The sequence below is a fragment of the Ischnura elegans genome, chromosome 5 (assembly GCF_921293095.1).
Source record: "Ischnura elegans chromosome 5, ioIscEleg1.1, whole genome shotgun sequence".
NCBI classification, from domain to species: domain Eukaryota; kingdom Metazoa; phylum Arthropoda; class Insecta; order Odonata; family Coenagrionidae; genus Ischnura; species Ischnura elegans.
This window is the reverse complement of record NC_060250.1, coordinates 86,950,697-86,974,024: the sequence shown is the minus strand read 5'-3', so window position 1 is coordinate 86,974,024 and position 23,328 is coordinate 86,950,697. Positions and strand designations below refer to the sequence as shown.

General features: G+C 38.2%; 1 protein-coding gene across 5 annotated transcripts in view; it reads right to left on the bottom strand.

Moving 5' to 3' along the window:
- The window catches only part of LOC124159198 (glycoprotein-N-acetylgalactosamine 3-beta-galactosyltransferase 1-like), a 118,478-nt gene that overhangs the window by 14,709 nt on the left and 80,441 nt on the right, over positions 1-23,328 (bottom strand). For 4 of the 5 annotated variants that reach the window (XM_046534843.1, XM_046534842.1, XM_046534845.1 and 1 more), the window contains 3 exons: positions 6,522-6,765; positions 3,834-3,928; positions 1,282-1,434 (listed from right to left, as the gene is read on the bottom strand). In XM_046534843.1, the coding sequence (XP_046390799.1) occupies positions 1,282-1,434; positions 3,834-3,928; positions 6,522-6,765 (492 nt within the window). Of the gene's footprint in view, positions 1-1,281; positions 1,435-3,833; positions 3,929-6,521; positions 6,766-10,390; positions 10,625-23,328 lie in introns of those variants that run through there. The other variant, XM_046534840.1, reaches the window with a different exon arrangement.

Genomic DNA, 23,328 nt, shown 5'->3' with positions numbered 1-23,328 from the left:
GCCTTATACAACAAATGCACTACTGTGAAATCACTGAAAGTTTTATCTCCTTTCTTACAACGTTGAGTACGTCTTCCTTTTCGGTCATGACACGACTTCATTCCATAAAGAAGTAATAACCAAAAGTTACTTCCCACAAAAATATATTTTTTTACCACGGTGGCTGAGAAAAATATATTTTGTGGCAAGTGACTATAGCTTATAATTGAATTATGGATGTGAAATACATCCACAAATTCTTCTCGGGAAATCAACTGGGTCAGGATGGACATTGCTGCCAACGTTTCAATGGCCTTCTCTGCCATCGTCTTCAGGGCGAATGATGGACCTGTTTAGTGCCGGGCTTATACATATACACATTTGGGGCGGTCAAGTCGTATATGATCAGTCAGTTTTAGGTGTCCTTCCTCCTCTTAGCTTACTCATTCTTTTGATCATGGGATTCCATGATTTGCTGAGGTTGAAACCCGCGTCTCTATTCATTTTATTATTTGCGATTCTTATTTCAATGGCTTTTTTTGTAAGACGGTCCCAATATCCCTTTGTCTGCAGAGGATTTTGGTTTCATTGAACTTGATGGTATGATTGTATTTAATACAGAGGTTGGCTACAGCAGATTTCTCTGGGTATCCAAGCCTAATGCACCGTTTGTGCTCTGATATCCTGGTTTCAATTGTCCTTCCGGTTTCCCCAATGTAGCTATCTCCGCATTCACAGGGTATGTGGTAGACGACAGAGGTCTTGAGTTCCATTGTGTCTTTAATCTTCACAAGTTGGCTCCGTAGTTTTTCTGGTGGCTTGTGAATTGTCTCAATGTTGCATTTTCTGAGAATGCGAGACAATTTACCCGAGGTGGTGGAAACATATGGAAGAGCAGCCTTGGCAATGGGCTTGGCTTTGTCTTTATCTTCAGGAGCCAAAAACTCTTCTGTTACACATTGATCTTGGAAGGTCCTCTTAAGGGCTATCATAATTTCTTTTTTCCCATAGCCGTTCAGTTGTAAGGTAGTTTGCAAGTGATTTATTCCTTGCAGCAGGCTCTCCTCATCTGCGATGCGTTTGGCTCAATGACTTCAGTAAACCAAATCGGAATGTATCACTTGGCATTAAGATGAATTACTATAGGTTGGCATAACATTGACAACCCTCCTTAGGCTCTTTTACAATGGGCAATGAAACAATTTACCCGCATTGCCCTCAGCATTTAATTAGACAAAACCCATACTTAGAGAAGATTGAAAAAATGTTTGTATTGCTAACTGATAATGATTTGGTGCTTACCATTAGCTGTACTCATGAATAGTAGAATGTTACAGCGTTTACCCCATGTAGCTTTCACATGACGAGCCTTCTTCTCGTGGTTTTTGGGTGCAGTCATTACCCAGCAAAGAACTCTAATTTTCTTTGCCATTAGTTTAGCTACCTCATCCTCACCTGAAGATAAAAGACACACAAAAAAATTACATTAAAAATATTAATTCAATATTGAAGCATTTTTTTTGGGGAAATCCATTTCAGAGTTAATATTGTCAGCAAAGTAAAGTAAGTATACATCAGAGGTAAAAAAGACTGTCATGACTCATCTCCATTGACCAGAATTATGTCTATGAAATACGTGAGTGGTATAACTGACCCCAAACTAATTTCTCCGACTACATTCAGGCAGTAAAAAAGAAAGCCACATCTCTGTTAGGCCTTCTTTACAGATTCACGGAAATTAAAGGTCCCATTGCACTCCACTCCTATTTCCCAACAATTTTCCTTCCCATAGGTTTATACTGATCTCGAATTTGGTCCATGTCAGCCCCAACTAACCTACAACCCCTTGATTGCATCCCCCACTTCTTGCCAAAATAGTTAGACATAGAGTCCCTCATTTACGCAGCATGCCCTCTGATGCTGTATTGTCATACTTTCCTTGTCTAATCTGCAGAATCTCAGACTTAAAATTTCTACATGATATCTTAAACTCGACTTCTGACTGCACTGAACTCCTCTCTCTGTTGAATTTTAGAATACGGACTCATTCCACCTGCTCGCTCTCCCTACTCCATCTGGCTCTTCCCAGAATCTTCCTGACCAAGTACAAACCTTTACATCGCCTCTTTTCCCTTCTAAATTTGCTCCCTCCTTCCATCGATCCTTTTTGTCTGTCATGCAAGAAATTCACCACACAAGCTTTGTCCCATCTGTCTGCCAATTTAATGTCTTCCTTTCTTTACTGGTTAATTCTTTGTTGGTTTTAATATTTTTACTTTATTGTGTCTAATTCATGTTATTGTTAAAACTTTTCACTGTAAATTGGCATCATGGTAGTATGTGAAAAATTACTTAAATATGTAAATAAATGCTTAAATAAATAAATATAAAATTATTTATTTTGATATGAAGGTATAGAGAGAAATATGCCATCCCATAAGATGTCAACAACCAAGTTCATATGAGATGATGTTAACTCAATCACTCTCAGAGCATTTGTGATTTTCCAACTCAGCAAGTTTGCACCTAATTTTCTGTATTTCTAGGATTCCTCATTAAATTTTTCAAGAGCCAATTTTTTTCATGAATTTCTAACTTTAATATGTAAATGTGCAATACATTTTTGCTTCCTTGAAAAAATGTTAGGCAAATGAAATACACTTTTATAAAACTATCATTTTCAAAATGTACACATAGAAAGAGCCGATATAGCTGATATGTAAATCATGCACACAGCAAAGGACAATATGCAGGCACCTAAAGTAATCAAGAGACAAGAAATAGTGGACTACTGCCCAATTTCCAAGAGCCATGCATCAATGGCTGAATGGTGAGCAAAGTATGACAGTGTGATGAGCATTGTGGAGGGTGCAAAAGTATGATCAGACAGCATGATAATGGAACTGCTTCACTCAGTGATTGCCTCATGGGAAACGTGTGCGACATGCCTGGTGGCAAGGAGTTTAAGATTAAGATGTCTGAAATCACACAATGATTTATGGATCCCTGCGAACAATGAACCCAGATCCATTTTGCCAATCATCATTCAGGAATGAAAACCAACACAAATGGAATGCAAAACTAAATCATATTAACTACAGAATTTTCCTCACAGTATTCTTTCTGAATGAAAGCATGGCAGGCCCCTTTAACACTTTGATTGCCGGCTGCTAAATTTAAAGCTCTACTGAAAAATCCAGCCATTTTTACTATATTCGTACATTATTTAAAACATAAGCATCAAAAATATATTTATATCGATGTGCTTTTCAATAAAAATGAACTTTGCTCTTCTTTATGAATGAGTTGAATAACATTTACTGCTAATTTTTAAATATGTAATTTAACAATTAAAACCAATTGTTTTTGAAAAATAAAAAAGTTGCAACATATGATGTACCACCATACCATGCATACTAAATTTTTTTAATACGCTCAATTTGAACTATTTAAAGCATGGAAATCATAAAAAAGGATTGTTCCAACCAAAGCATTATAAATCCTGGATGACAAAAAGGGTCAATGCACCCTCAACGAACGGTCCATTTGCCCAAAGAATTTTCACACTAAGTGGCCTAAGATGAGGATGCCGGTAGCTACAGAGGACTTTTCGTCCTCAAGACATCAATTGAACTCTTTTTCCATCAAGCAGTTGATTTTTGAAAAACCAGAACCCCTAAGCAGTAAACTGGAAAAGTACCATGGGCGAAATATTACGGCTTCACGCATACAAAGCCAATTAAATGGAAAGACGTAATATTACGTCCATGGCAATCCTCAGAGGGATTAGCAGGACGTAATATTATGTCCATGGCACGCAAAGTGTTAAAATTTGACTAGAAGCATAGACATACCTCGATGAAATTCTTCATCATGGGAATGAAATGAGACTTCTTGTGCAGGGCCTTCTGCATTCTCTAAATCTCCATGCTCATGGGCATCATGGCCTCTGGAAATATAAATTTCAACAGCTTTAATAAAAATAGCATTGTTACTGCTCGTGGAATAACAACACCAACACTAAAGATATCACTGAACTCAACAAATTTTTTCCATATAAAATTTATTTATTTTTATGAAAGGATTGAAAATAAACCACATTACTCTTTTTAATTTGATAATCTAAAGAAAAAAATGATATATTTTATGCATACTATACACATTACATTCTGTATTGCACTCTAAAATGCCTGACATTCGAAAAACTCTATTCCTCTCCATTACTCATTCAACCAATAGGGTGGTTTCCTATTATTTTTTTATTGCCTTAATCGAAAGATTATTACTCCTGGAGTACGTATCTCACGCTTTTAGATTTTTAAATGATAATATCTATTTTTCGCGATTAAATGAAAAGTGAAAATTTTCAAGCGCGCGAAAACGCGACGCGTTAGTAGGAATGATGGGAAATCTCTCCGTACGTCGTATTTCTGGTTCCCCCTCCGCCCGGTGAGGTGACCTTGAGGCGAGGCTTAGCGCTGATACGTCGCAGGCTGCCAGCGGGTAGCCTAGTGCCCTGCCGCCTGGTAGCGCTTGGCTTAAATAAGGATTATTAATACCTTATCAAACGAGGAAAACTTTCCGACCTTAGCCAGTTTTAATAAGTGATTATTAAGACATGTTTCCCTGAGCTCTGCGCCTCATGCATGCATTGGTAACCTCAGACGACGTATAACTCCTATCTTCTCCTATAGAAACTAGGTCCCTGTGACGTCACGTGGAGTGGCATCGCATGGGCGCCAATCTGGCCCTTTTCAAATGAGGATAAAAATGGACCATTGCCATTCGTCTACACCGGCATTTATAAAACGAAATAATTTGTATATTATGAATACACTAATGGTGGGTAACGAATCGCAATTATTGCCTTTTGTTTTCTTTGATGAAGGAAACTACCCTATTACCTAGAATCATCAATGGGATGTTAACATAAATTTGGGAATTTCTATAACAAACCTACAAAACATCAGTCTCTTACCTACTCCACCAAATTCAGGTGAGAAATAAGTAGTTTCAGAATTGCATTATTTTTTCTATGGTCAATAAATAAAAGCGTAGTCAAGGTGTTAATAAAAGCCTAGTATTGCAAATTTTTAGGGAAAAAATTGTAATGTTTTAACATCAGCCATGTAGAGGTGACACCAGGAAATGTATGGAGGGTGCATTTTCATGTACAGCCAAACATATTATGGGATTTAATTAAAAGAGTCATTAAATAGACTCAAAATATGGAAATCTCAACCAAGATAGGAACCAATGGGGAAGAATCTGAGAAGTAAAAAGAGGTTACCACATCAAGTCCAAAACAATTCTGAGATCAAACAGTGCTCATTCAAAAAGAAGTTGTGACACTTGCGGATGATATGTTGACATGCAGCAATTAAGGACATATAGTAGGTAACCAAGAAATACGGAGTTCCACTAAAATTCGTGAAAATATTTTAACACGGAACTACAACTTAATGAATCAGCCATTGATTGATTTTATTCATTATTATCCCATTTGAAAAACAAAGATGCCAGTGATAGTAATTCCCTACTGCAGTCACTGTATCCGGCACGCAATGTTAATTACCCCCTCCACACCAAATACGCAAGCCATGGGGAAAATAAATTTCTCATATTTCCAGCATTTTAACAACCAGGTCCTTAAATTCCAGAGAAATGTACAGCAATCTTCTATTTTATTTATCTGGAGCAATCTAAATCTCACAATGAATTGCTTATATTTTACAAACAAATAGCTAAAAATGACATTTCCTAAAAAAACTGTAGAAAAGGAATAACTTTAGCAGCAAAAAATTGTTCATGCATGACAATAAGGCAGACTCCAACTAAGAGCGCATGGATGTGATCTCAATAAAGCAGGTTTTGAGGTAGGTTTGAATCCTCATGTTGGCTTTTGCATTGAGGTGTCAATACATGCACTGCATACGTCTATCTTTGCAAACAAACTATTAAGCTGACAAACAAAGCTCAGGTTTGCACCCTTAGTTGGTCAGGGTACACAAAATATGCCTTGTGCAGCACCATTATATTGCTTATTTGAATGGAATACATAAGATCACAACAGATATCAAACATTCAAATAAAAATCATATCCCTTCCCAAATAGAGTCATTTTAAACACAATAATTCTAAATAAAATAAAAATAACTGAAACAACTGAAAACTTATATGCAAGAAAAATCTTTTCTGTTTATCTCTAATTTTCTTTCTATATAAAAATTTTTAAAGATAAAAGATCATATTACTCTAAAATTAAATCTGCATTTTGTTGTGTAAAGAAATTTCGAAGACATCAGTAAACACTTAAGAATAAAGGAGAATGTTCTTTTTCTCATGGATAGATGCTGAAACATTGAGAAATTCTTTATAGAACATTTACTTGAACGCATAAGCTTATCTTCCAAAAACCAAGCCACTTCAATGCAGTATAATGAAAACTATATAGTAATTATTCAAGATTTTCTTTAAATTACTCATAAATATCGACTCCATTTTACTTGAAAGAGAGAGATCAATCTCAGGGAAACACTTACCCTTTAGGCCAAAACCTATGAGCTGCACCATGGCTGTCACCTCCCCGTGACAGTCGAGCTTGGTACCCCTGGTCCACAACTCCGTTTGGAGAACTTAGTAGGTAGAAACGTTGAGTGGTATTGAGAAGAATATATGCAAAACTGAAACCAAATGTAATACCAACAGCAAGAGTAAGCATAAATGTGCGACCTCCAGCCATGCTAAACCTGGGACCCACCAGAAACCCCAGACCCCCACCGCCGACTGAAAATAAAAGAGAAATACCATGTTACATCATCAACTAAAAAAGGGAACATGAAGCAAGGCGTAATACAATGCTAGCTGCACCAAACAAGAGGGCACAGAAATCATCATATACAAAGTATTTCGTAAAAATAAGCCTCTCACATTATTTTTAGACCACACTCAATTTATTTTTGTACGATTTAGTAAATTTTCACCCTCAGGCATCAGAAAAACAATAATCAATACCACATCAGAAAAAAGAATTAAATTTTCACATCAAATATAAATTCTACTAATAAGAAAACAACTTTATAGCATTTATTGTAATGAAACTATTACATAGAGAGAAATAGAGTAATCCAAATCTATACACCATTCTTGCTTGTAACATAAATACACTAAGAACTAATATTCCCTCAGAATATAGAGACAATATTTTCAGATGGATTTAATCAGTTTTCTGGAATTTAATATTTTAACGGGAAAATCGGTCATTTAAAAAAATTCATGGCACAAAAATATGCAATCCTAAAGATAAAATACAATCTCAAAATTTAGATATCATTTGATGGAAGCAAGACAATTTATCACTCATACGTTCATTGGGTTGCATAACTTCCGGGATCCGGCTATTGTAACGCAAAAATTTTCACTGAGAAACGAGAAGTATTACTTCGAGTATTACTTCGGCTATGAAATTTTTAATAAAAGTCAGTTTTGTGTGTAACCGAAAATGTGTACCAAAAATTACAAAATTATTCTAAACCAAGAACGAAAACAAAAGCATATGTATTGGCTTATATGGTTATATCATAATTTTAAATTGATCAAAGAATGTGAAAGAAATAAAGCTCGCTATTTATATGATGAATGGAGGTCAAAAGTCTCTATTTTATAACCCAACGTCTTTCAGTTAATAAATTGGCGTTGATAATAGGGGAATACAAGCTTCAAAGCAGTGGTGTAACTAGGAATATGCTTTGGGGGGAGGGGATGGGATGGCCTGGTGCGGGAAAATTTTTGAAAAATGACGTTCCTGGATGTACATTTTACATCATTTTGGCACTAAAAATGAAAATTTAAGCAGATGGAGTTATTATATTTCAAAACTAGGCAATATTTTTAAATAACTTCTTAATTTCTCTGATTCTTTGAGGGGGGGATCTATCCCCTTATCCCCCCCATAGTTACGCCACTGCTTCAAAGGGAAATAAATAAAGATCCAACGCCGCAGGAACTGAGAGACTGCGTAGGATCTTACTACCAGAAGGTCAGGTTACTACGGGAAGGACAGGGTCAAATGATCAACCGCGGATTAACTGAGTGTCATTTGACTAATAGCGAGCAATTGGGAGTAGGAGGCTTCCCGCAGAAGCTGTTATGCAGATCATTTCTCCAATATAACACCGAATTTCGAGCTGAGCCGAAGTTGATGGGACTTCAGCGGACTGATCTAGACAAAATCGACCGATAGAGATGTAGAAACTTCATAATAGACACTGAATTCAAAACAAGATGCTCTGGCTACATACACGATCAACATACGTTCCTGTTATTCAATTTTTCTTTCACAGAATTTTGAAATACCCGGCAATTTTCCAAGTTCGCGAGAAAAATATACGACGAATATTTCATCTTTGTTTGTGCTTTAAACTAACAGTGTTTGGCTCAACTGAAAAAAAACAGCGAAATCTCACCACAGATTTGTTGCATTTTTAATTCCGCTCATTCCACGCGGTCGCATAACGTGGCTGAATTACCAACAAATTTCGCCCATATAACCTCAAACTGCTTGACCCTTTCGCTTTTACGAATATTCGAATAATTAGAGAGGACGGCTGGCGAATGGCATTAATTTCCTCCAGGACAAAAGGGAAAATCCTTGACAAGAAATAAACATGTGATGCGAAATTGAGATAGCATGCATGCACGAATTTCAACCTGCACTCAAATTTTAACATCTTTTATGGATAGATACGGAAAAGTGTCTAAAAAAAATCTGAAAATTGATCGAGGTGTCTTAGGGCCATTCCGTAATGAACTTGCAAAGGCAATAGTTTGTGTACTTAGAAACGACACTAGGTTAATTACTCCGCACTATTAAAAACCATAGAAAGACTAGAGGAACAATTTATAAATTAGGAAATACTATACACGATTCCATGCAAAATCCATACAAAAATAATGTGAAGAAAACAAAAGTGAGACAGTGTTTTGCTACAAATTTTATCAAATAATTTCAAGCCTATTGTTGAGAATGAAACGGTATATGTAAGGGTGTCATTGCTCAGGCACGAGGCTCTTTCGGAGCTAATGTTAGAACGAATACATTTAGATAAGCCCCATGAGGAAGACCCACCAAAGCAGGATTAGAACCCGCGCTCTCCACACAAGAAGACGAGCCAATAATCAAGGTAACTCCTCTTTCCTCACAGCCACCTTGAAAATCATGTCTTGCATTTCACTAGCCTTTTTCATCCAATTTTCATTTTTCATTCATAATTCAAATTCTTACAAAAATAGACGTAAATTCGTTTTGCAATGACATGCGCGCGCTATCAACAGCATGGTGATCCTCAAAACACTGCATACAAAGCAACTGAGGGAGGGTCACAAGAAGCTTCTCAGAGCCGCAATCTCGTCGCTTAACCTATCATTCAAATTCAAAAGTGGTGCAGATAATGATTAACTCTGATGCATACCCCATGTATTTTCAATCGATCAACATCAAGGTGAAAAGAAAACAAATGCAAAAAATGACTTTTTCTGGAATAATTCCGTCTGATACGATAGAAAACTTTTCCTGCTACCTCGAGCGGCATGTATACTACAGACTCTTAATTAGCGCACACATTCGCGCTAGCTTAAAGCTTAAAAATACCGCCCGGAACGGAAAACTGCGCGAAAAGTAAATAAAAAGGATGTTCCCGGAGGACTTCTACTCAAAGATACTAGCCGTACTTATCAGTGGAGGCGGGAAATGCCAACCATCGTCACTTCCAAGCCATCCTCGTTCGTCCAGAAGATGAAAACCAACAACACAGGTGACGAAAAGTCAACGAAGGCGTTAAATCCTAGTCATTATCACCTCCCAATGAACGGCTCATCAGGGGGGTAGCTGAGGACAGCACTGCCAGCGAGAATGGAAGAGGGTGCACATGCTGGATTCTGGTTGGCACAAGGGGGACAATTGAAGGCCGGGGCAAAGTTAAAAAGATATAGCAAAAAGTGTAACCATAGCCAGAACGGAAATCGCCACTGAGTGAACATTCAAACGGACGAAGTATGAACATCGTCTCCAAAAGCAAGGAGCAACACCGCGACATTGCCTCGGAACGAAAACGAGACGCTGAGACTAATTACAATGTGATCACTAAAACATCTGCTATAACGAAGTTTTCATTCTTGGCCACGAAGTTGCGGAAAAATAAAACAAACTCATCTTTGGGGGCACAATACGACACTTTGAAGTCCTGCTCGCATGGAAAGCCAACTTCCGCCTCTGCCGACATGGGGAACCGTGAGAAAAGCACTACCCTCGCCACCGCGTCCATCCGTCCCCCTGCATACTCTCGTCGACAGGGCAGGACCTTGCCTTTCAGCACTCCAATCCGACGGATTAGTCAAAATTAACACGACCTACCGTGGTCCACCTTCTGCATCCTTTGAGGAAGGGATTCGCCGAGCACCCCGCCGACACGGGAGGGCGAGTCTTCTCTCATAAAGGGCCTCGGCGGGAAGCGGCGACCATGTCACGGAGGGCAGCGCACGGGGGGGCAGTGGCGACGCGGCGACCGCGACACTTTGGGCGGGAGTGGAAGGCGAGGCGCGCCGGGAGGAGTCACCACGTTCATCCTTCTTCCACCATCCCCCGGGACGGAAGAAGAACTCACTCGGCCTCCGCGACGCACGCGGCCCTCCTCCGCATCCTCTCCCGCCCAGACCCTCCCTCCATTACCCTTCCATTCCTGTCCTCCCCTCTCGCGACACGCTCCCTTCGTTTGAAAACGGCAGACGAGGCGCGGAGCAGTAGAGGCTACAGTCATGTGCACGGTCTCGGGTTTCCACGGCGAATGTACGGTGGGGATCACTCATTTTTCTCATCACTCATAAAATCACTCATTTTTCTTCAATGCTTCGATGTCACTACATTACACACGACGAAACATTAACCCAATGTATACCCACGTTAATCTTTACTTCCGACGTAGTTCGTTAAGCAATGACAATAAAGGTCTTGCTTTACGGTCGATTTTGTATTATAAATGAAGTATTAAAGAACGGAATTCATTAAGGTAAGTTTTCGTCACGTCTGTGACAAGCTGTTAATTTTGTTAGTACAACGTATCATCAAGCGGGGATCAAAACTGAGTCAAAGTGACACACGAGATATTTATTTTTTTATGATTAGTAACCCCTACAAACGTCAAGCATTACCCTCAGTAATTAGTCAACACAGTACACTGCCACCATGTAAAGTGCACAGGCCATTTACCAACATCTAAGTCTCGCCTATCTTGCAACGAGAGTAATTTCTACTCGCGTTATTTAAATAAAATATTGAAGACAATACATCTACCACGTGTACAGGACTATCAAATGTCCATAGGCGGCTGAAATAAGACAATATAATTTTACAGCAAGGGCATTGACGTAGCCAGGAAAAAATTTTGGGGGATAGTTCATTCGCCGAAGCGGTACATTTCCGGTTTTTTTTTATTTCTAGGGTGTAGACCCACGACCATATCTCCATAAAGTTTCGCGGAGGGTTTAAACTTCGCTAACGCTAAAACGCTAGGGCTCCTTGAGGGAGTAGGACACACTTTATATTAATCAGTTATAAGAAACACATCTACATTACAATGTGACTTTTATTTCTTGTATGTACGGGAAAAGATTGACATGGGAATCTTTGGTACACAGAATTTCACAAATGTTGAACAATGGTCGATGGAGAAAAACGTGAGCGAAATGAAAGTATATGGAAAATTATAAATACTTTCCCACTTGGAAGAACCTCCAGGAGAGGAGGCCATTGAAGGTTTCGAGTGGATAACAATACTTATTAAATAGTAATAATTTCAATGTAGTTTTTAACCGATAATTAATATTACTGGACATTGATACGAACCACAATAAAAGGAAAAATGAATTCCACTGCAATAATTGAAAATATATACTGACGTTTCAAATTTCCAACAAAAAAAACTAAAATATTTGCACAGGCTGACGTTAAAATTTTGATATCGACCTTGTCTCCGAACCCCCGAGAAGCCAATTAAATCATTTATAATTGATATACTATCGAAATTCATATTCTCAACGGAATAAAAATAGGTATATACGAGGAGGGGTCAGAATAGTTTACCTCTGGAATTGAGAAATCATACTGAAATACTCTGTCTCCTACAATCCAAATATGGATGAAATATTACGCCAAAAAGCGATACTGAGAGGATACGGACAGAGTTGTCCTAGTTGGGCTAGTTTCGCGTGACACCAACGTCTTACCATTCCGAAACCCGCATTAATCATTAGTGAATTTCGAGCCATCTTCGATGATAAAATTGAAGATGAGGCTAGCGGTATAATCACAGCTATTGAAGAGCGTTAAGGGGGCGCCCTAGCACGGTCGCGGAAGACGATGCAGACCCTTTCTATTAACCAGTTTGTGCTTCGCTCATTTTAGGTACATAGCGGTTTCTTGACTCAGAATATTTTAAAGCTTAAATCTGTGCCTTGAGACAAAGAAGGGTCTTTTACCAGGTTTCCTACAGGAGATACTTGACGCTTAATTTCACGAATTTCGATTTTTTTCAATGACTATCACCACGGCGCAAAATCACGTAAAGGAAATCCAACCACCCAAAGCATAATATAATCCTTCAACTACAAGCAAAGTCTGCACGTATGCCACACGTCGTAAATCAAAGCTACAATTTGGGAAATTGTGAGACCTTGCAGCCAGTTTCTCGATAACGCGCAGTCGTTTCAAGTCATCCTAAACACCTTTCCTCCTTCCGCGAGTCATCCTTCACTTCTTTGCCTCCCCTCCTGGCCCTCCCTTCCGAGGCGCGCAGGCCCTCCTCTCAACAGCAACACCGGCCGGCCGGTGATACGTTTTCTTATGCTGCTTGATTTTGGAGTCGCATCGTCGTTCTTTCGTTTTGCGTATTTCTATTCGTTGTGCGATGGAAGTGTCTACCAAGCCCCAAGGGAAACGACGCCGTCGAAAAGAATGGAAGCCTTGGAGAAGGAAGACTTGCAACAAACAGAGACTGTCAAATTAACATAAAATGATCTCAATAATTTTTCTTATCTTTTGATAAAATTGTCAGAAGTATATGTCAACAGTTGCATTTTGTTTTAAAATGAGTAATTTTTAAGGATGCCATAGCAAGAATGAATATGGTTACATTCCGTAGTAGTGAAAATTTCTTTACTATTGATAGTTTCTATTATTTTTATGAAACGATGAAGATGTTTTATTTTTCACGTCTTGATAACATGGTGAGAGAAAAACTTCATGTTTATTCACATTGCTACGCATAAGATCTTACACCGCATAACAAAAAAATTATCAATTTTGATTCTCAAAAGGGAAATCTTGCACCAACCTGCCACCCCACCTCTCCTATCAAGTTATGTGCCTGAGTGTCCAACCACCCGACGCGATGATTAAATGCGAAATTAGTTCAGCACCAGTTATAGTTGAGGATATTTCGCTAAAGATGAGGCGACATTACAGTTTTCTACACTTGCATACATTATAAATTCCATATGTGTTATTTTTTGATTTTTTAATGTACAAATTACGATTTTATTCATGAGATATATGTTACGGACTCGACGATTGCGCTGGCAAGTCAGAAGCTTGTCTCGGAAAGCGCGCGGCTGCAAGGAAATAGTTTATTATTCTTGGAGAACCCATATCTTACCGCAATGCACCCGCATTTTGCTAACTACATTCTCCTAGGTCTTTCATAGCTCCCATCAGCTCAAACATTGGAAAGGGCTCAAGGGTGGCGGCGGGCCCACCGCGGTAACCCCTATTGTGACCGTAAACCCTACCTCAGTCTTACGATTTTTATCTAGCGTTTAAAAAGTTTTCTACTAAAAGAATAGCTGTCCGTTTGTAGAAATGCCGCTAACTGCTTTATTGCCTCGTTATATGAAGGGGTTTTGCCATTTTGAGGATCGCTTATCTTCGATACAGCTGATTTCTACGAGGTGGCTAGCACGGAGTTTTCCACAAATGCTTCTTTCCAATTGATTGAAAAGCATTCCTTTCACGATTTTACCGAGCAAATTAGTCAACTTTTACTAGTAAGTGTCAGTGCTTGTGCTACGGAAGCGAGGAGCCAAGGTCTATTTTCCCTAGAGCGTGAGATTTCAGCATTGAGGACGAACTACCACTACTGGAGGATATCTCGCAACGATAAAAAGGTTCCTATGTTTTCCAAGATAAATATCTCACCGATTTCGTGTGTTGTATTAAGCAGGGTATTATATTCTAATATTGATTTTCATCTTTGATGATTCAGATTGTTGATATTTCGGATAAGAAAAATTGAGCGAATGAAAGTAACACGAAAAGAAATACATGACGTTATTGTTAATGGAAGTGGAAATGCGTTGTCCTCAAAACGTAAATTTGCCGTTCAATATCTTCTCAATAAGTTTAACTGGGAGCAGGAAGTAAAGACGAAGGAAGTAATGCAGAATGCCATGAACAAATACTTTTTCAATATGTATTTCCAGAAATGGGACGAAAGCAAGAGAACCAGCGACAGGTTTGAAATAAAACGTCGATGTTGGTTAGAGAAGGGTATACCCACCTGACATGCATAATAATCTCCTTGAAACTCCTTGCACAGTTTGTAACCTATTATTCTTTAACGTATTCGTATTGGCTTTACTTTCCTACTAGGCGATTTTATGTCACTATTGCTATCTAATTCCTGGTTTTTCTGGGTAAAGCAGCAAAGATAGGCCTAAGAAAGACTTGAAGAGGTCTAGTGATAGGTCTAACAATAAGAGCAGAAAAGTGACTGGTTTGAGAAAGCAACAGCAGCTGAGCTATCGCTAGCGACATCTGTGACACTGCGCTCGCAAGGGAATGATGCGGCAGCGAAGATAATCACGGAAATGACCACGACCACCCCCACCCGAGGGAAACGGATATTACAGAAATGGAGGAAAATACCTACAATTCAAAATGAACTGACGCCAGAAGAAGCTATTTCGCTGATTGCTGATGGCAATTTAACAAAGTTTTTATCCAAAATTATTCGTAAGACTGCCAAGATCCGGGGGTATCAGCTTTATCGTGGTTATGAAAGGGCTCGACGAAAAAAATCTTCATACCCAGAGGGGGACATCAGTGGAAGAAAAAAATTTAAAGTGGACCTTCAAGGGCTTCTGAACCACACAGCCTCGCGCATCATAGCATCAATGCCAAAATTCAGTGATGATCACGGGGTAAACTTTTCCCTTGAATGCAAATGAAAACTAGTTGTGGAGCTGGTGAACTTATTCTTGATGTTTTCTTATGATTTAAATACTTTTGTTAATTTACAATGGTTCATATATAATTTCATGTTTTCCAAATATATGCAAACTTTTTATATTTCGCATTTTCAAAACATAAAAAGTTTGCGAGGTGATTTCTGATGAGTGCTGTATCAGAAAAAATGATGACTCAAAGTTCAACTATTAATTAAGTACTACTTTTGTCTTGAAATGCAGGTTTCGGCTCTCCCACGGAGTTTTTTTCATCATGTTCTGTTTTATTGCTTCTTTTCATCGGTGTTAATAAAAAAATATTTCTAGCTCTAACTTAAGTAACCATTGCTTTTCGCATCCAAGTGTGATTTTCAAGCAAGCTAGCTGACATATATTGCTACATTTTATTAATAATTAATTATGTTAGTTGAATATATTTCACGTAAGTATATATCAAATGAGAAACCTCTCCACTTTTCGTTTGCCACCCGTTTTTCCCTTCCGTTTCGAAAACTGCGTGCGATGATGTCTTCATTACGTAAAATGACTCTACATTCCGTTAAAATAACATTATAAACCACAATTCAATGATGAAATTTAATTTTTTAAATTTTGTTTTATTCCTAAACCACCGAATATAGCTCAAATTGAGCCATTTTGTATCGAGTATTCAAAAAGTTTAACAATTATTTACACGAACAACCAAGCCCTGGATAGGGGAAACCTACCCAGGCGACTTCTTATTTGGCAGGCGAGGACATAACCCAGCCGACACCGAGGTCGGCGGTGTTATGTTGACGACATGCCTGTTTACGTAATATCATCGCCAACAATTTCGAAAAAGGTGTTAGCTCAAAAGGACCTTCGCATTCACAGGCCTATTTTTTCAGCGCATGAGAGAGGAACCCGAGGAACCAGAAGTTGGCTTCTAATATTTTTAATTGGCTCGCCGCCACTTAGGTGTCACATATCAACTCCGACTGCGAACCCTGTTCAAATGACCCGTATCAAGTTTATCCTGAGTATCAAATTTCTCCTCGGAGTCGTCGCGGGTGAAGTTGGAGGGGAGTTGCCTTCCCCCCCCTTTCTCTCCCTCGAGGCGCTTCGGCTTCCGTCTGCATATCCCGGCGCTGCGGCTAGAGACCTTCGTGAGCCGTTAAATTGGGATATTCAAACGCTAGGGCGCCCCCTTAACAATAACGGCAAACCTCTTTGGTGCGCCAAACCAATATATCGCCTTTCGCAACTCTGGGTGCGGTTATCCGATACATGGTCTTCATGACTGCTAAACCCCATCAAGCTAAAAATAATTACAATTTTATGAAGATTTATAATTAGAGGATCATCATAAACTTATTCAATTCAAGTAAAATACAAATAGTTCAAATAGAAATCTAAGGCATATCGTTATATTTATAGATATAAGGTCGTTTATTACCTTGACTTGACCTCCACTTTTCTAGCTTTTACCGCAAAGCATGGAATTTTCCAGAAGAAGGGTTAGCATTAAGGTTTATGTACAATTTGGAGGCATACACTGTTTTTCTGTTTCATAAATAACTGCTGTATATTAAATTATAACGATACAAATATAACGACTTCTCCATGGATCACAAGAAGCACGGCTTTGGTCATTCATACGGAAGAATTAAAAAAAAAAATATCTGCAAATCGGTTTTGATGCTGTTCCGTAGCACGAGCGAAAAGATGACATACGACCGAAGAGCAAATTCCCTGAGAGGAACATAGATAGCTGTGAGACTGTAATTCAAAAGCGAAGGAAAAATGGGAATCCTTGGATTAGAAGAGAAACGAGTGCTGATTAATGGATGCAACTCACGATACGAGTACACAATGATGAGCTGATGTCGAGCAGGTTTCTAGGAGTACTTTTACCATTTACTTAAGTCTCTTTGCGTAAAAGCTGGAGGTAGAGCTTTGCCTCCCAAGCTTTATCGACCACGACCTACAGGATGCTGATCAATGATATTAACAGAATATTCGATCAAATGTGGTTATCAATTTATATTTACCAGCGCCATCTACAAAGGGAACGAGGTGAGTGTTACGTGTACGTTTGTGAGAAGTAGAATGGTAATAAGATACATACTTATTTTAAAGTGAATTAATTGTTAATCATCAAATTTATAATTATTTTGATATATTCAACACTGCCAATAAACGCGGACTAACCTCTTGAAACAATAATTAATGGACTTGGCTATACCGAGGAGGATTCAAATTTTCAGAGGGTCTTTATTGAAAACAAAATGAGTTGGCGAAAAGTTCACAATAATTAAGTGGGGACCTGTAAGTACCCGAAAATTGTAAACCTGTAGAGAAAACGAAACATTTTCTGTGTCAGGCAGCATTCTTTTGCTTATTTATACAGGAACAAGGGAGCTCTAGTCTTCGGCTATGAACCATCGAGGGAAAATAGGTGAAGTATCTAATTTTAATCAGTCATTTCTTATCTATCGCTCAGCATTCCGAAAATCATTCAATTCAACAAGAATTTTCGACAAGTTTATACTAATTCTCAAAGTGGTTGCTGACAGACATCATTGTTAACGGCAAATGACCGTACTCCGTGAATATTTTCTAGGCTATTAACGATATTTTAATGACTTTTTGGCTATTTATGGGCACCATACGCAAAATCAATTGACTCAACAATGTCTCTGTCTCAATCAACTACCCACTTGAGCAATTCAAGCGGTAAGCGGACTAATATAATCACTTTCCACCAAAATATGTACTTCGTCTACTCATTAAATCAATGAATGTCTTAACGCTTCAATCACATTACCTATAAAACCAAAATTTCATCTTCTACCTCAGCTTTTCAAAACTGAATATTATTTTGCATTCGCCACTCAGATTTTCCCTAAGATTTATCGGAAGAGTATTTTCCAGGGTCAACCTTGAAACTTAGCCGATCGTCTTACCTTTTTTATTATAACCAGGAAATCTATTGTTTAATGCATCTTTAACTGGAGATACTTCCATAACTTGCAGAATTCCATTTAAATTTCGTAATAATTAGTTTCTTGTCCACTTCCTAATACCAAATGATTTTACGGATTCATGATGACCACCTTTTTTCCGAAATTATTTATTTTCTTTCTCTATTCTGTACATTCAAAACATAATCGTCGATTTCGAGCATATTTTACTGAATAGGATTTGTTTGACAAGCAGAATACACTTGTCATCTAAATTTTTGATAAAAAGTAAATCGCTAACTCCGAAAATATTCATGAAGTAGGGGAACCATCACCATACCAGTAAACTGAATCTCGAGAAAGGATTTTAAGGAACTTAAAATTAAATTGTCTCCACGCTTTATCAACTGAGCTATAACACTGCGCCACCTCAGAGCGACACCTTATATTTATACGTGCGTCCTTTCTCATCGTCACGGTGTGCCCAGAAACGATATACTCCGTAAAGTAAACGACAATTGTGTACATGGGTAACACAAATCCATCAGGAAGTGGGTGAATGCGCGACGTAGTGTTTTCCTCGAAAAAATCAATTTCATTAGGACTGCGCGATTTGACGTTCTTTTTTTTTCGAAAAATCGATCTGGAAAGCAAACAATGCAGCTTGGTGATATCGCGTATGCAGTGCGCCGATGAAAGTGTCCTGGACAGCATTTCGACGGGCACTAACCCGTGATCCAAATCGCCCAGCCGTCTCATGTCGTGGGTCAATATTGGATTTGGAACACCACACTACCTAAATTCACGCCACTACCAATTCCAAGTGAGAGGTTTCACATTCCCTGTCGATTCTACATCGCACAGGTATCGCGCATCGCTCTCCCCACCACATGCCCTACTTCGGGTCGGTGACAAAACTCTCGCGTCGTCGTGGAGAGAGAATGGAGCTACCCATGAAAAGAACCGCATAGGTTTCATCTCTATCGCTATTACTCCTCCCGACTCGCTCTTCACACCGATAAACCCGAGGAAAATACATAAACATGGTAAACGTAGCTGAGATGGAAATAACCTCTTACACAACCCATTCCCGCCTAACCGTTCAAAAACGGCAATTACCATCGAGTAGAATCCGCAAAGTAAAAAAATTGAGCAAACAAAGTCAAGCTTTTAAGGATCAAAGCTAAGATTTTTTTGTTTATTAAGGGTAGCCAAACAAATACCAACCTGAAATTCCAAGACTTTAATAGACTTCCTTGACTAGTCTCACAATTATACAGACTTCGATGGTATCCTTAAATAGATATTTTTTAAAGTCATATATGGCAATTAAATATTAAAGTTAATAGGAATTTAGTAAAATTGCAATAAACACGGGCGAATTTAGCTAAAATTTAATAGATTTTTAAGTTAACTTCCCCTTCAGTCTGCAGTTTTTCAATCAATAGTAACTAATATCAGATAAATACAATAAGATTTTTTCACATCAGAGTTATAAAAAACTTAATATTTTTTAACATCAATTCTACCCTCACGTTCGGGTAGCTTTGCTTCCTCTCCTTTTCCCCCAATTAACGGCAGTGAACCAACAGCTACGGTCAAGTAAACGATTTCCATCGAAAAAAAGCAAACAACTTTCAAAACCTCAGTGAGAAACGAAGCACTTTAATTGAAAATATCATTCTGATGAAGTTTCAAATTGTAATATATAGTACGATATATATAATTGTAAAGGGAAAATATTGATAGGTTTCCAGACAGATGTTATGGATCATTATAATTTGAATTGTGCGTTGTACGTATTTGTAACCAAATAACCTAATATAAAAGTTGCTGCCTAATATGGGCAAAAAACTTAGGCCAAATAAGTTCGTATATTTGAGGTTTCCAGGACTTGACTCATACAATAAACCTCTTTAGAGTAAAACCTCGACGCTATCCAACGTAGAATCCACGCTCACTTTTAAATAGCAACAAAAAGCTTTTACATTGATAAGTGCTAAACTTGCATACATTAATGAATAATTTCTTCGATTGAAAGTCGTTGGAGTAAAAAATAAACGTGTTTGCACCGAAGAACCGAGGATAGAATAACAAGAACTGATAATTAAAGGCTGACCAGAGACGAACTTGCCTATCTACGGCTCAAACTTACATATATTACACCCAATTATCTTTTCGAACGGAGTTTGGATTATTATGGGTGTACATAGAGAGTTAATACCACTGATAAATAGATACACTTCCAATACTAGAATGATTCATTGTCACTCATTCGATAATATGCTCTCCGAACTTCCTAAAAATTTTGACCTACTATTCAATGGCTAAATTAGGTAAATTATTTTTCTTTTCCAACGGCGTTAGCTCAAAATTCCATTTGAAACCACTATCTTTATCACATATTCTCGGTACTGCTATTTTTTCCACTCTACATGAAAATTTCCACGTTCCGTGACTTCATTTTCTCATACATCTTCAATCATATGCCGACAGCTATGCTTCACTTCATTTTCTAGTATCCATAGTCAAGCACTTTGGGAAGTATTTCCAATAGTTCGCATGGGATACGTTATTCACAATTCTATGGCACTATAGAACATCATGAGATTACTGCGAATGCATCGTCACTTGACCGAACAAATCACTTATTCCACGTTTCGCGAGCCTGAAAGGGAATTCTGGCAACCGCGACATAAACACGGCCGACCCACACCGAGTGGCAAGGCCAAACAGACCCACGTAACAAAACCAATAACCACGAGGATTCCAACTGAATGTGGATTATTGGACAAGTCCCAGCCAATAGGTAAACAAGTCTGGTCTCAGCCCGATGCCTCCATTCCATGGCCAAGAGATTTCTAGACTTTTTTAGGTGAAGTTTTCCTTGTGAAAAAATGGGAGGGCGATGTTGACAAATTTATGCAGCATATACTCGTCTCTCTCCATACACTGCGATAGCGTGAGAAAAATGTTGACTTCGCACTCAGAATTCTCGCATTGGAAATAAATAAAACTGAAGCTTAAAAGATCAACAGGCCACTTTTTTTTTAACTTAATCCATCCTTGCGAAAAAATTTCGGATGAGAACATCCGAAATCCCTACAAATGTACAGAGAAAACCCCCATTAAAGCCGCAACAAATGAAAAGTTTTCTAGACTTTTTGTAAATCTGAAAGGGATTTCGAACGAAGAAGTTTTCAGAATAGTCGTCAATGGGACTCAAAATAGGCAAACTTCAACGGAGAAATAAAAATTATGAGGCGGCCATTTTTCTGATTTCATTCAATACTCCATTCCTTCTTGTACGTATAAATGCAAACCCTGTAATTTACGTTTAAGTTAAATATGGCCGCATAAAATGAAACTACTTTCGTTATAAAAGTTGCGCAAAACGCCATATCGCTGTTCGTAAACCAACCATATATCTACCATTCCAAAATACCCTCGAGCGAGGTGAAGAATTTTAACAAAACTCAATAACGAGATGAAACTAAAAACCAATGGGGCAACGGTATTAGCGCCGTCTCGTGTAATGAGGAAACACATTTCTCTGGCATTTTGAAACTAACGAATTTTTTTTTAGAGCTCCAAGTTCAATTCCCAGGAGCCTTGGAATGAAAGAAGTATATTCTCGGGATCTTCTAAGTTCTATCTCTCAATCACAAGGCACAGGAAAAAAACTTTTAGCTTCATCATGCCATATCCCAGCATCTAACATGATTTTCTCAGCAAAAATAGCTCTTGACTCCACCTTGATTTATTCAATACGTCCCGAAACCTTCCTGAAGAGACCTTTCCTCAACATCTCCCTGTCAATTCAATACAACTCATCATGCATCAAATCCGTTCCGTTTTTTCTTTCCTCTGAAAAGTTCTCTTCCATTTTCTTAGATTACGAATTCTCAGTTTCTAACTTCGCCTGTCAGTTGATCCTCGACAGCCCCGCCGTTTTCAATCTTCGAATTTATCGGGAGGAACGCAGACCTGCGGTTATCGTAAGATCCAAAAAGAGATATTTGACAAACTTAAGCCACACAATGTGAACAAAAATCTCAAAGCCTTATAACTTTCAACATTAGTGAACCTTTAAAATTTCCGGATCTTCTTTTATGTGAATTGACTTTCCGAAATGATTCGTCCAATTTCCTCATGTCATTGAAAGTCCGCGTGTGCTACATTTAAGAGGTCAACTCAATCACCGTACAGAGAGAAGTGAATCACTCAGTCGTTTTCACAGAATTAACCTCATTTGTCTCACACAGACGAGCGTCAAGCTTGTGAGAATTATTTCCATTAATTCATTTCATCTTTAAGGATATAATATCTACTAACAATACTTTCAAATGAAAAAACATCTCCATTTTAGGCTAACATTTTAACATACAGCAATATTTAACTTAAATCTGAACACGATCTTTGTACAGAAGTGTAGAAGAAACATCATACAAGCCAAAACCATTTAATTTTTTTTTATTTTCTGATTCATAGTTCGTCAAATGGTTATAATGTAAAATTGCTTCACAAAGAATGAGAATTTACGGGTATAATGACGTTCAAAAAATAATTCAAATCAATTGCCATTCCTTCTCCATGCGACCCAGAGAGCAAGCCCATAAATGAAGAAAGAGAACACCGCCATCGCCGACAAACGAACGAAATCATTAGCCAAAAATTGATTTAAGATCCAAGCTCCTCTCTCTCAGGGAAAATCTAACCCTACAGACGGCGATAAAACCACTCAGTTCAACTAAATATACAAGTTTATAGACTCATTTTCAACAGCGAAAGACACGGATATTGTTAAAAAGAATCACTAACATTCAATTCCCAGTCAGCAATAGAATCAACGCAACCAATGGAAATAAAGGTCACGTTGAAACTAGAGGCGCATCAGAATGAATAAAAAATGCTTTGAAAAATTTAAAGTGACAGCTTTCATTTCAATTCCAGCATTTCTAATAACAGGAACCTATGCATACCGTCATAATACAAATAGATAATTTATATCCATAAGACGGCCAATTAAGGGGCACGTCTTAGTTCATAGAATCATACAAAGAATAAAAAATATGTCGTAGTTAAGTTCAGCCCATTTTTCCATTTCCTCGCGTTTTGAGTCTTAAAAAAC